General features: G+C 48.1%; 1 protein-coding gene across 10 annotated transcripts in view; it reads right to left on the reverse strand.

The window, feature by feature from the left end:
* The window catches only part of PTPRU (protein tyrosine phosphatase, receptor type U), a 408,251-nt gene that overhangs the window by 132,177 nt on the left and 262,791 nt on the right, over window positions 1-13,283 (reverse strand). For all 10 annotated transcript variants that reach the window (XM_025201929.1, XM_025201930.1, XM_025201928.1 and 7 more), the window contains one exon: window positions 8,774-9,082. In XM_025201929.1, coding sequence (XP_025057714.1) covers window positions 8,774-9,082 — 309 coding nt within the window. The remainder of the gene's footprint in view (window positions 1-8,773; window positions 9,083-13,283) is intronic.

Genomic DNA, 13,283 nt, shown 5'->3' on the forward strand with positions numbered 1-13,283 from the left:
GAGCCCATGTTCCTGTAAATCCTTTCACAGGACTAAACAGGGCCCACCATGCAACTGCAGAAGTAACCAGGACCGTGCAGCAAGTGCTCTCAGGAATGTCACATGGGCTGCCCTACTGTCCCCTGCCCTACACGGTTTTTTATGTCCTGCTCTCCTAAGCACAACGCTCTCCACCTGCACAGTACAGAAGGGGGGTCTCATACAACAGAAACCATCATTCATGCAGTGAATGCCGGCAGCATGCTGCCAGTGAAGATAGCGAAGTAGCCCTTTCAGACATCTGAGTTATTACAGTGTGTGTGGGAGATGATAATTGGGTAGCGAGAAGGGAGTTGGTATATTATAAGCATAATGAGTCATTAGTGGAAGTTACCTTACGCAGACTCTCCTGGGACAGTACATCTCCTGTGGCTGGCACCTGAAATACTGTACCAGTTCCACTTCATTAGAACACAGTTGTCTTGTATTTCATGTCACGTTATCTAGATCTTCAGAGCTCAAAATTAACTTTGTAGGGCCACGCTGTCCTGCTAATCCCTGCCCAGCGCAGCATGCAAGAGAAGGAAAATGTATGCTGGATGTCAGCAGAGGCTTCCTGATCTATTAAGCTGTGTTGCAGGGAAGTGGCAGAAACCCAGCCATGTGGGGCATTTAAAAGCGGACCAGGCAAAGCACTGGAGAATACAGTGCAGGAACCTAGGGAGAAGCCCTGGCCATATTAAAGTCAGTGGTAAAACAGGATTACATTCCTCCTTTCTTCCAGTAGGCAGAGGTTCGGGGATGTTCAACATCAGGGTTATCCAACTTCTGAGTGGTCACGGACCACAACATGTACAAGAATGGTGGCATACAGCGGAAGCTGGAAGAGGGAGGGAAAGACTTGAGACCACGGCAGCCTGGGGAAGAGCATGGTGGCAGTAGTAGGAGCAGGCAAGATAACAGTCAGTGGGAGAGGTGCCCGGATCCATGGGGGTCAGCAAAGGGAGCAGAGGAAAGGCATCGGAGCCTGCACAATGCCAGTTAGACAGCCCTGATCTACATCACGGAGACTCAATGTAGCCCTCAACCATACTGCTAAATAGGACGGAGGTCCCAGCTAGATCCTGGCTGTATGGGGGCCAGGAAGCAGAGATTCTACCATGGGACAGCTTGACTGCTACTGGTTACAACCACCTGCTGCGAGTGGAAAGTTTGTCTAATGTTCGCTATAACCCAGCACTCCAGAAAAGCCCCAATACGGGAATGAGGACTTCTCGGGAGACCAAGACTAATTATGTCAAACACATAAGGCAAGGCTATCCAGGGGCACAGATAGGTCCAGAACTCCAGTACAGCCTGGTGTTTTGAGCCAGAGGCTTTGCAAAGAGGGTCTGGTTGTCGTTCAGGTTGCAACATCTTTGTGGACAACCACTACCCAAGCCATAGCTCTGTGCTGCCCAGAGGGAGCGGGAGGGGAAAAGGCTGTTTTGTCATAAGCTTTGAGCAGCGGAGCAGGCATGTTTCACGTCCCCATTTGTTGCAAATACCACTGCTAAAAAAAACCACGAGCTACAGGAGAGTAGGAGCAGTGTTAGCATGGTCCACTCAGTTAGGTCTCTGGTGATCCAGATCAGCAGAACCTGAGGAACTTGTTATAAGTGCTCTGAGGACGGGGTGTGAAGACGGGAAGAACAGATACCACCTTCATGCATGCCTCCCACTGGGTGATTAATGGCACCTTTTTGTCAGAAGTGACCCGCTTTCTTGGAAATGTGGTTGTGACGGATGCTGGATAAACAGCATGGTGAACCTCAGGGTCATGTCTGGCTTGGGACAGGGCCAGGAATGACAGGAGAGAAACTGCACAGATGCTTTGAGGGAAAACAGATAACAAACAGCCCAGGCCTGCTGCTCTCTCATCAACATGCGCGTGTCATCCAGAGAAGAGTGGGGAGCTCATTCAGATGGTGCAAAACTGCACATACGTGCACTTATTCCAGGCAGAAATAATCAGGAGACTAAACAAAGCCAATATCAGAGGCAGGTTGACCTCTGGCTCTTTATCGCTGTTAATAACTACTTCACAGAGGCATTGCAAGGCTTAATTAATCACTGCTTAAGATCCTCAGATGAAAGACACTACCTAAGTGCGAGGTATTAATTATTTTAATTATTATTGTTGTTGTAAGGCTTTGATTCCATAACAACAGATGAACAAAGAACGGGAACATCTTTTGCTGAGGAAAATTCTAGTTGACAAAGGTAAATGCTACAAAAATAGAAATCCCGCTGCAGAATTAAAACTGCTGCCTGGCACGTGAGTTCAGGGAAGGTGGGAATCTAGGGAAGGATGGAGGTCTCAGCCCTGCCAGTCTATGAGAGCCATAGAGAAACTAGTTATGTTCCTACACAAGTAAGGACAGAAGCTAATCCTAAATCAGGTTAAGTGCTAGATAAAGCCCTCTGCTCTGACCTCTCAGGCTCCTGTGCTCTGCATGCAGCTGCCTTACCTGAAAGTACGCCAAGCCAAAAGAACTAGGATTGCAGCGGAGTGGATACGTCTGAGCCAATATATGATGCTGGTCTTCCTAGCAAGGTGCTTAGCTATGGATTCCCCTCCCAGGCTTTGCTCCCACTACGAGGCACGGTAAACTAGAAGCCGCTCAGCAGCACACTCACAAATGCTAAATCAGGCTCCACCATGTACCCATCTCTCATAGTGTTTTTATACCTTGTGTGTGAAGGCCCAAACCCCACGGGCCAGCTCCTCCCCACTTAAAACAGAAATAAAACATTTACACTGGATAAACAGGTGAAGAATTGAAGCAGGGCTTGGTGCTCCTGCTACTTTAAAAGAAGGCAGACTGCAGGTGGAAATCTGCAGGTGCTGCAGGAGGCAATCAGGGGTCACACAACTCAAAAGGGGACTGGGCTACCAGGATATAAGCCCAGGGCCTGAGCTGGGGCAGTGGTCTGATCCTGGCAGCCAAGATGTCAAGAACTCCTGAACAGCAGGGCTACACTGAAGCCAGGCTCCTGGCAAACACCTAAGCTGGGCAAAGGAGACTGGTGGTCTGGGGACTGAGACAAGGGACATAGGTGGTCTAAGCTGCCCCAGGATTAGGGTCAAGAACCAAAAGACAGGGGCCAAGGCCAAAGAGTAGGACCACAGCTGAAGGGCCATGACAGCAACAAGAATCAGGGACCTAGAGCCCACAAGGGATGAGAGGCAGAGTCAGCAACTTGTAACCCAGGAGGCTTAGCAGGGCCAGGAGGGGCCAAAGGTCAAGGGAGGACCACTGCCAGAGACCAAAGGGTCAGAGGCCCGCAGCCCAAAGTAGGGTGGAGTCAGACCTAGGGGCCCAGTGCCTCAGAAAAGGCAGGATCCAAGTCAGAGACCCAAGGGTGCATCTGGGAGTAACCAAGGTGGGTGAAATGCCCAGATATGTGTAGAGAGAGACAGCTCAATAGCAAATAGTGACATCTGCAAGGCATGGGCATGGTATAAGGGGTGGTTGCAGCTTTGTAATTAGACCTTAAGGCAGAAAACAGAGAGACACGAGCTCAGGAACATGAGCTCAAGCTTGGGAAGCAACAGGGCAGCCTCCCTTTATCTAAAAGATAAAATACATCAAGGCATGGCAGGCGAGTGAAGGGGGAATTACCCAGAAACAGTGAAGTTGATAAGGGCCAAGGAGACTCCAGGGGCACCATGGCCATCGCTGAACTTGAACCCAGTTACAAGTTCACCATGGTCATCTCTGAACTTGAACCCAGTTTTGAATCTATCCAAAAGCTATGGATGGTACTAGGAGACTTCAATTTTCCAGACATCTGCTGGAAGAACAATGCAGCCAAACATAAAATGTCAGGCCAGTTCCAAAATTGTGTGAAGATAACCTTCTCTTCCAGAAAGTGGAGGAAACAACTGGGGGATCATCTATCTTGGATCTTATCCTGGCCAACAGGGAAGACCTGGTGGAAGATATGAAGGTGATGGGAAGACCTGGTGAAGGATATGAAGGTGATGGGTAACAGGGGAGGAAGCAATCACAGTATGACAGAATTCCAGATCCTGAGACAAGGAAAGCATGAGGTCAGCAACATTTGGATGCTAGATTTGAAGAAGGTGGATTTCATCCAATTCAAGGACTAATAGGCATGGTGACATGAGAGGACAGATTTAAGGATAAAGGAAGGCTGGGAGCTTCTAAGGGGCACAGTATTGGAAACCCAACAAGAAACTGTCCTGACAGTTGGAAGCACAAGAAAAATGGCTGCACAAGGGGCTTCTAAAATGTCTCAAATGCAAAAGGAAAGCATACAGGTAATGGAAGAATGGGCAGGTCACCAAGGAAGCATACCAGCAAATAGCAAGAATCTGCAGGGACAAAAATCAGGAAGGCAAAGATAAAGAACAAGCTGCACCTGGCAAAGGAGGTTATGGACAAAAAGAAGAGGTTCTATAAATATATTGGCCAGAAAAGGACCAAGGAAGCTGTGGTCTGTTAACAAGTCAGGGGGAACTCCTAACTGATACAAAGAAGACAGAGCTACTCAATAGCTACTTTGCCTCAGTCTTCACAAAAAAAAAGGTAAACTGCCAGACACCTCAGAGGGATTATCTGGATAAAGAGGGGGCAAGCTGAGGGAGCAGATAACAAAAGAGATGGTAAGGGAGCTTTTGTTAGGTCTGAATGATTTCCAAGTCAGCAGGGCCAGATGAGCTTCATCTCAGGATCCTGAAGGAACTGGCAGAGGAGATATTGGAGCCCTTTGTAATGATCTTCATAAAGTCGTAGGAGATGGGCCAGGTACCAGAGGACTGGAAAAGGGCCAGCGTAGTGCCCCTCTTTAAAAAAGGCAAGAAGCAGGACCAGGGAACTACAGACCAGTTAACCTCACCTCAATACCTGGGAAGTTACTGGAGCATATCCTAAGGAAGGCGATTTGCAAGCATTTGGAGAAGGAAAGGCTGATTGCAAGCAGCCAGACTGGATTTATGAAAAACAAATCATGTCAAACAAAACAGATCTCCTTCTCTGACAAAGTAACTACTTGGGTCATGGTGTGGATATAGTGTAACTGGATTTCAGCAAGACTTTTTGGCTAAGGATGTGAAAGGTTAAATGGTTAACTGTTTAACTGATAAGCCCAATGATAAACTGGTTAATTTACCAGTTATTGTTTAGTTTGGGGTTAAGGTGCAGTCTGACCGGGAAGAGGGGGAAGGCGCTCCAGCAGGAACCAAAAGGTGGCAGGGCAGGAGAGACGAATATAGGGAGCAGGGGAGAGGGAGGGCGAAGACTGAAGGGAACTAGTACTAGTTCCCTAGTACTGAAGGGAACTAGTTTATGAGGTTAAGGGGGAAAACAGCAAAAATCCTAATGACTCATCAATTAAGCAATTAGCTGCTTGTTCACAGGTGCTCCCTCCCTCCCTCCCAGCAAGGGGCTTCACTAGGGTGCCCTTGAATGGCTGGGGTTGCCACCACCTCCTTCTCCCCCCTCTACCAAGGGGCCCCAGGAACCCTTCCAGCAGCAGCTAGATCTGAGCTGCTGTGTTATGGGTTAACCATTGAGCCAATATAGAGGAGGTTAAACAAATAATTTTTCAACAATATTTACATTCCTACTTTTGACAAGGTCCCACATGACCTTCTAAAACAAATTGGAAAAATATGGGCTGGACACAAACTACTACAAGGTAGATAGATAATTGGCTCGATAGCCACAAGCAAAAGGCAATTATTACCAGGTCCATGTCAGAATGGCAGAAGGTTTGAGTGAAGTCCCACAGGGGCCTGTCCTCAGCCCAGTGCTGTTCAATGCGTTGATTAATGAATTAGATGCAGGCATGGAAAGCTTCTTGAACAAGATTGTGGATGACAAAACTGGGATGGAGTGTGAACATGTTGGAGGATGCAAGCACAATTCAGAAGGATCTCAACAGATTGGAAAGCTGGGCTGAAGCTAACAGGATGAAATTCAGTGCAGACAAATGCAATATGTTACACCTCATAATCAAAAACACAAATATAAAATTAGCAATGTCCGCCTGGATGGCAACACTATGGAAAAGGACTTGGGAGTCTTGGTAGACCACAAACTCACTATGAGTTTTCAGTGTGATGCAGCTGCACAAAAGGCAGATGTGGTTTTGGACTGAATCAACAGAAGCATTGGGTGCAAGACGTGCAAGGTGATGGTGACTGGTTAGGCCTCATCTGGAGTGCAGTTCTTGGCTCCACATTTTAAAAGGATGTGGAGAAGCTAGAGAGGCTCCAGAGGCAGGCAACAAAGATGTTCAAAGGCTTGGATGGCAAGTCCTATGGAAGAGAGTCTGAAGGAGCTAGGCATGTTCAGCTTGCAAAAAAAGCACCTAAGAGGGGACATGATAGCAGTCTTCAAATACCTGAATTTGAAGGGCTGCCATAAAAAAAAGAGGGAAAACACCTTTTTTTTTTTTTGCTGCAAACTGGCAGACAGCAGTGTCGACTTAGGGCTTTTTGGAGCTAATCAACAGCTCAGCTGGTAATGTCTCTCTATTCCTCCATTTTTTAAGAAGAGTTTGAACTATTTAAAAAGCTGTTTTCTGATGGGGTGATACATGCTGATAACAGAGCTGATAAATGTTCTGTTATCGGGGGGGGGGGGGGGGAACAGACTCCTCCCTAGTCCTACGGGGGCCTGCCCATGCCCACCTTAGCTCAGTCCTGAGAAAGGGAATGGAGGGCTGCTCTAGCGCCCCCGGGCTTCTAGCCTGAGCCACTGCAGGCATGTGGCTGCATTTTCTCAGTCCAGAGGGAATGTCTGCAAACTGGCAACTTGCACTTGCAAACTGGTTCAGCCTAGCCAGGTTAGAGTAACCCGCAAAGATTGAATCAATTCAGGCTCAAGTTTCTGAATGTCTGTCCCTAGCCAAAGAGGCTGGACAGACACTGGCCAGGGATGATCTAGGTACAGCTATGCCTATTTTCTACCATGGGCATTTACCATGCTTCTGGGCTTTCCTGGTTGTTCCCTTCCCCCAACCCCACCATTTTTCTGCTGTGTCAGTGTGTTTTTTAAGTCTCCCCTGAGGCACTGAGTGTTGGCTACAGCTAAGGCTGAGGACTTAAACTATGGTGTGCTGGTTCTCCTGATAGAAGCAAAGCTGTAGGTTCCTGGCTAGAGGGTCTTGCCCCTACACTCGGGGTCAGACTGATCACTATATTTGGGGTCAGGAAGCAATTTTACCCCATGGTCAGATTGGTGTGGACTGTAGGGGGGTTTTGCCTTCCCCTGTAGCCAGGGCATGGCCCTCCATTTGAGATCTCTTGTGAGCATATATTGACAACATTTTATAGAAGCAGGACATCAGCCACCATGGTTCCCCTGCTTTACCTGTGGCAGCTTAGGGCGGTGGGTCTATGTTATGTCAAGGTTGATGGTATTCTTACGTAGAGTTTAGATTATGGTTGTATGGGACGATTTTGATAGGGTTGATTCTGCCTCAGGCAGGGGGTTGGACTAAATGACCTCTAGAGATCCCTTCTAGCCCTACTTCTCTATGACTCTGTGACTAAGTCCCAAATCTGAACCTCTAAGCAGGCAAATGCTATCTGGAATGGAGCAATCCAATATAGCAGCTGGTTCAAACAGGAACAGAAAAGGGAGAAGTGATGAATGGGGACAGCAGAGAAGGGAAGGAGGGAAGAAAAGGGGTCTGCTCAAGCCAGGGGTTACGTGTATGCATAAGAGTTTCCTCATCAGGGAGCCATAGCTACAGCCTGGAATGCCGTGGGACATGGCTGCCCGGCACTGGCACTTCTTATAGTGCCCTATGCCCCCTCATCAGGATGAATTTTCCTCAAGGAGAGAGTGTGGGGAAAGAAATACACATTGTATATTTAACCAAAAGCCAGTTCAAGCAGAAACGCATAGCTATCACCTAGCCCCACAGCCTGCAGAGGGACTGACTGGGCACATGTGTGGCTTACTGCGGGGATTTCAGGACTCCTCTTGCAACCTCTGATCCTTTTCCTTCAGCCTCCTATTGTCTGTATCTCCATATATGTCCTACCATCACTCTATCAATCCTTGACATTTCTACAGCCCCAGCTGCCATCACCTTCCCCCTCCCCTCATACACTTGACTCAGCATGGAGCTCACTTGTCTCCCTGACTGCTCCCTGTTCTTCACCTCTGGATGTAGTCATGGAGCTTTCTCCAAGACTCCACTACCGTGGGCCAGCTGCCCACTCCCAGAAGTGCCTTCTGCAGCACTTCCAGAGCCACTTCGTTAGCAGCAGTTGCTGTGGGTGGCATTCACATTACCTCCATTGTGTGAATTCTCAGCCTTCTTGAAGAAGAGAGCTCCATCCCGACATGCTGGGTTCAGGGAACAGAGCTGCACTACCCTCCCCCAGCTTCCCAGCTGCTACTCCAGTCTAAAGGTTCAAATAATAACCCCGAGCTCTCATAAGTGCTTTTCCTCAGCAGATCTCAAAGCCAAAGAAGTTGGTATCCTTATTCCTATTTTGCCAGAGGGAAAATTTGAGGTTCATGGGGTACAGTGGCTTCAATAGTGACTCCACCCCCACATTACCACTTGTGCTGTGTGTGGCAGGGTCAATGCTGACCCTGTGTCCCTTTCCTGGACTGCCCCAGCCTGGCCCAAAACAGAAGAGCAATGCAGACACTCCTTTATGGCTGCTCTGGTAGCTCTCCTGCACTGCCCCAGGGGCAGAGGGGACAGCTCTCCTGCCATAGCACCCTGGAGTCCATTTGCCAAGCAGGCATGAGGCACTTACCATCCTCATCTGTCTGGAATATCACCTCCTTCCCTTCCTTGCGTCCCTCAGGGTTGGACAGGATGAGCTTCACATGAATGTTCTTGTAAGGCAGCAGGTTCTTAACGGTGTAGTGGTTGACACTGTGCTCCATCTTCATGCATTCCCGGAAGGTCTGGTTGTGGCTGCTGCCCACAAAGTAGCGGTAGCACAGCGAGACTGTATAGGTGTGGCAGCGGGTCAGGTTGTAGCCCAGTGGCTCCCACTGCAGCGTCAGCTGCCTGGATTGGATCTCTGAGAAGGCGAGCCCTTTGGGTGCCCGCATGGGCTCTGTAATGGACAACATGAGAGAAAACACAGGAAACCATAAAATCAGGAGAAGAGCACAGCAAAGCAAGTAAAATGAGTTTAGTGAGTCTCAATTTTGTACCTACTGAAAATCAGTACACTACTACTCATGAGAGCCTAAGTCTAGAACAGCTCAACTTTTTTGACTGTGTGGGGGAAGATGAATGAACCGTGAATCTCTGGCATGAGGCTAGATCTGTGGGTTGGATCTGGCCGTGTGTGCCAGATAGGGCTTGCAGAACAATCCCATGCACTGGGTCTGGGGCTGCAGACTGATCTGGCAGGTGAAACCATGTCACTGGACCCGGGGGGCTCCCATGGGTCCAGAAATTTGGCAGTAGAAAGTGGCAGCATTAATTGCCACAGGTCTGATAGCACCACTGGTCTAGAAACAGGTGAGTTCTCAGGACCAGCAGCATTGAGCCACCACCATCTATGCTAAGGCCCCTTTACATTACTCTGGTCAATGTAAAGGAAACTTAGGCCTTACAATAGATTAGATTGAGCAATGTCACTGACACGGGGGAGGAGGGAGAAGAAAGAAAAAAGGAGAAAAAAAAGGAAGGAGGAGGAAAAAAAATGTAGTGTTCTGGGATGGCAGTACAGATTCACGTGCACTCCCAAATGGCCTTGCTCTCAGCTGCACTCCCTTGCTTATTTGATGCTGCCTCCTATGTTCTTCAAAATCAAAGATCACCAGCATTTAGAAGTTGGACAGTAGAAAAGTTTTCACCACCCTTAATAATGGTTGTGAGGGAATGCCCTGTTACAGCATGCATCCATCCCCTACCACAGACCCTTTCCTGCTGCAGACACAAATCAACTAAAAGTGCACCAAATTTCATACCCAGTGACTCCAGACTATTTGCCCCAAAAATGGCAGATAGTGAGGGGAGATTGCATTTCCTGTCACATGAACAAGATCACAGGCCTATGGACAGTGGTCCTACATAGATCCCTAGGTGAAAACTTGGCCCAGCTGAAGTCACAGAGTGAAGCTAGCCATTTTACTTACACACAACCAACTCCAAGATTATTTGAGGTGAAAGCTCTTTGGAGCAGAGACCATTCTTTTGTTGTGTATTTGTACAGCACCTGGCACAATGGGGTAATAATCCATGACAGGGGATGCTAAGCATTAATGCAATAACAAACCACCACGTGTGACTATATTTTTGTGCACACCACGCACACCCCAAATAAGACACACCCCTTGTGTTTGGAAGGCAAAACACAGAATTTCCACTCCCCCCTGGTCCCCAGAGTCACGGCCAACTGTGTGACACAGGGCAAGTCCTCCTGGAAGCACAGTGTCCAGGAGTGTGGCATCCCCGAAAACAGTCTGGATGAGGCAGCAGGAACTGCCCAGTGTGGCAGAAGAGCAGCACAGCTAAGCCCGAAACTCTTGCAAGGACAGTAAAACTATTACTTCTTCACTATAAATAGTTCTTTATATAAGTCCCTGTAAATAATAAAGTACTCTTTCTATGCCACAAACTTCATCGAGATACTACAGACTTCATGTAGCAACTCATGTCCCTTGAGCTAACTCCATTGCTCCTGCAAGCACAAACTACAGTGCTCAACCAACAGCGATGGCTGCAAGATGGTTAACACAGGACTCCACTGTTCTGTTTGCTGGGCTTCAACCCCCATGGTAGTCATTATAACACGGTGTCTGTACATGTCTATTCCAGTATAGAAAAATCAGATTCCTCACTTTATACACTCAGCCCAATTTTGGAGGGTTAATTTGTGCAGGGAAAGATGCATATCATATGCAAATAAATATGGTATTTGTGTAGCCTTGGATAATCGTTTCATCTCATCTGAAATTTGGAAATAAAAACCCTCCTTTAAGTGCTGTGAGTCTTTGCCTCTTCCTGTTTACAAAGCACTATGAGATCCTCTGCTGGAGAGAACCAGAGAAAGCTGCTAAACATTAATTTTCATGGCTGCCTTAACACCACCAGCACCAAGATCTCACCAGCCAAGCCAGGTTCTGTACCATATGTCAACATTTATATCAATGCAAGGGAAGGGGGGAAGCAAAAGCTTCCAGGGCAGGAGATTTATGCTTTACTGTTGTACAAAGTACAAAGGAAAGGACAGTCAAACCTATAACACTCCTTGCAGGGACCTGCTCCAGGGAGCCATGTGTCATCACAGAATCCCAGTTTTTCAAAGCAGAGTTAAGGCCAGAGTTCAGCTGTGCATCCAAACAAGAGCCAGAAGCCTTCTTCAGATCACTCCTCAATCACTGCTTTCCCCAGGTCAAGTTGCATCCGGGATCTCGAGGGGCTTCATCATTTTCTTCGGGTCAGTGCCCTGCATAATCGTACTCTGGAGAAAGTGAACCAGGGGGGTACTCTTCCTTTCTCCTCATCTATGAAGAGCTCCCACCAAATGCCAGCTGCTTCCTTTTAAGAGGTCCCTGCTTTTCATGCAGTGAGTGGGCAGGACTGGGAAACGGGATTGATTAATGATGCACAGCACACAGGAAGGGCTTTCCATGTGGGCTCAAACCAATAAATGTAATAGGCCTGCATGACAGGAGCCCTCACCTTTTCATCAAGCAAGTGTCAGGCTCTTGAAAGGACATAGACTGAGCAGAGTCGTTGGGGAGTGGTTTAATTAGTTATCATAATTGGCATCAATAGAAGATGCCTGATTCAATGAGGAGCCAAGCTCCTTTGCCGATAGCAAATACACAGTTCATTTGTCTCCACAGCAAAGAATTCCCCTGGATTCTTAAAAAATGATGCTAAGGTGGCAGGGATTACACTAGTGAGATTGGGGCAGGACTAACTTATTCCTAATGGCACAGGGACACAGTGGGAAGAGGAGCCTTTGACTGCAGGGAGGAAACAGTTCTTCCACAAAAGTGCAAGCAACTGTGAGATGGGGTATCACAGGCAGAAGCATCAACCTGGAAAGCAAAGAAATTACTATCCTACTTCATGGGCCCGTCAAGGTCCACTGAAGTCCATGGGAGTTCTTTCAACAGCTGAGTTGAGTTTTGGATCTGGTCACATTTGGTTCTCATTAGAAGCACCTGGATTATTATTGTGACACCTCAAACCCTACATGTAGGAATTGCCTTGGATCTGTCAGGACTGTCATCTGTGCTGTCAGCTAGACTCCAAGGATGGAAGTCTATGTTTTGGGGCCGGGTTTTCACAATGACTCAGCATGCCGTGCTGATGTATAGGGGAACATCTGCCAAAGCATCAGGGCCCCACTTCCTGACACAATTATGCCAAAACACAGCCTGGCCATCCCAGCACTGCAGTCAAGAGCGGGCTCAGCTTGCCAGACAAACTGACACCCAGGGCTGCACATGCAGATTTCAAGCCACCCCTTTTGTTCTGAATTTACAGCCCCAAAAGAACATAGCTATATAGAGACACCACCATCTGCATGTCCCAGTGTACTGAGCATGTGCCTGGATATATCTACAGAAACAGAGTTCACAGACCTGTTTTCTTAACATTCCACCTGCTCTGCAAGGGATATCTGACCCTCTGGGGTGAATGCCATTGCAACAATGACTTCCAGTAAGACAGGCAGGAAGAATTATAAAAGGCACCATATCTTCAGTGCCCAGTTCCACTCCCTGTCCTGGTCTTGGGGGAGAGATTCTCTGCCCCGCTCCCAGAAGTCAGAGGCAGCATGATGAGCAGAGGCAACTGGATTAGCTGAGCCACTCTAGGGAATGACAAGCTCGTGTACGCCTTGCCCCAGTAGGGGATGGGCAGATGCTGTCATATTTAAAGGACACATTTGTGAGCTGCAACTGAGCTGAGTGATAAGATACAGCGTGTTTCTCCAGGATTAAAGCAAGCCCAGCTGGCCGCATTTTTATCAGGCACAAGGTCAACTGGCAGATGCCTTGGAGCACACCTCCTAGGCAGTCACTGCCCTGAGACGTGCAGCCGGGAGAGCCCTCTGGCTGCACTGACAGATAAAGGGGACTGGAGTCCTTACATTTCGCATGCTGCAGAGACAGGATGTGCAGCCTTGTCTGTTGCTGCAATAGGCCAGTTGCAACACACAGGTGGGAATCCCAGGGCTACTGGTAGACTGACTCCAAAGGGACTGCACCACAGAGCAATCTGGCCTGGTCAGCGGTGTGAAAATTGTTGCAGAATATAAAACCAAGTGCTGAATCTCTGCTAGGGAA

The sequence above is a fragment of the Alligator sinensis genome, unplaced genomic scaffold, assembly GCF_000455745.1.
Source record: "Alligator sinensis unplaced genomic scaffold, ASM45574v1 scaffold883_1, whole genome shotgun sequence".
Taxonomy (NCBI): Eukaryota; Metazoa; Chordata; order Crocodylia; family Alligatoridae; genus Alligator; species Alligator sinensis.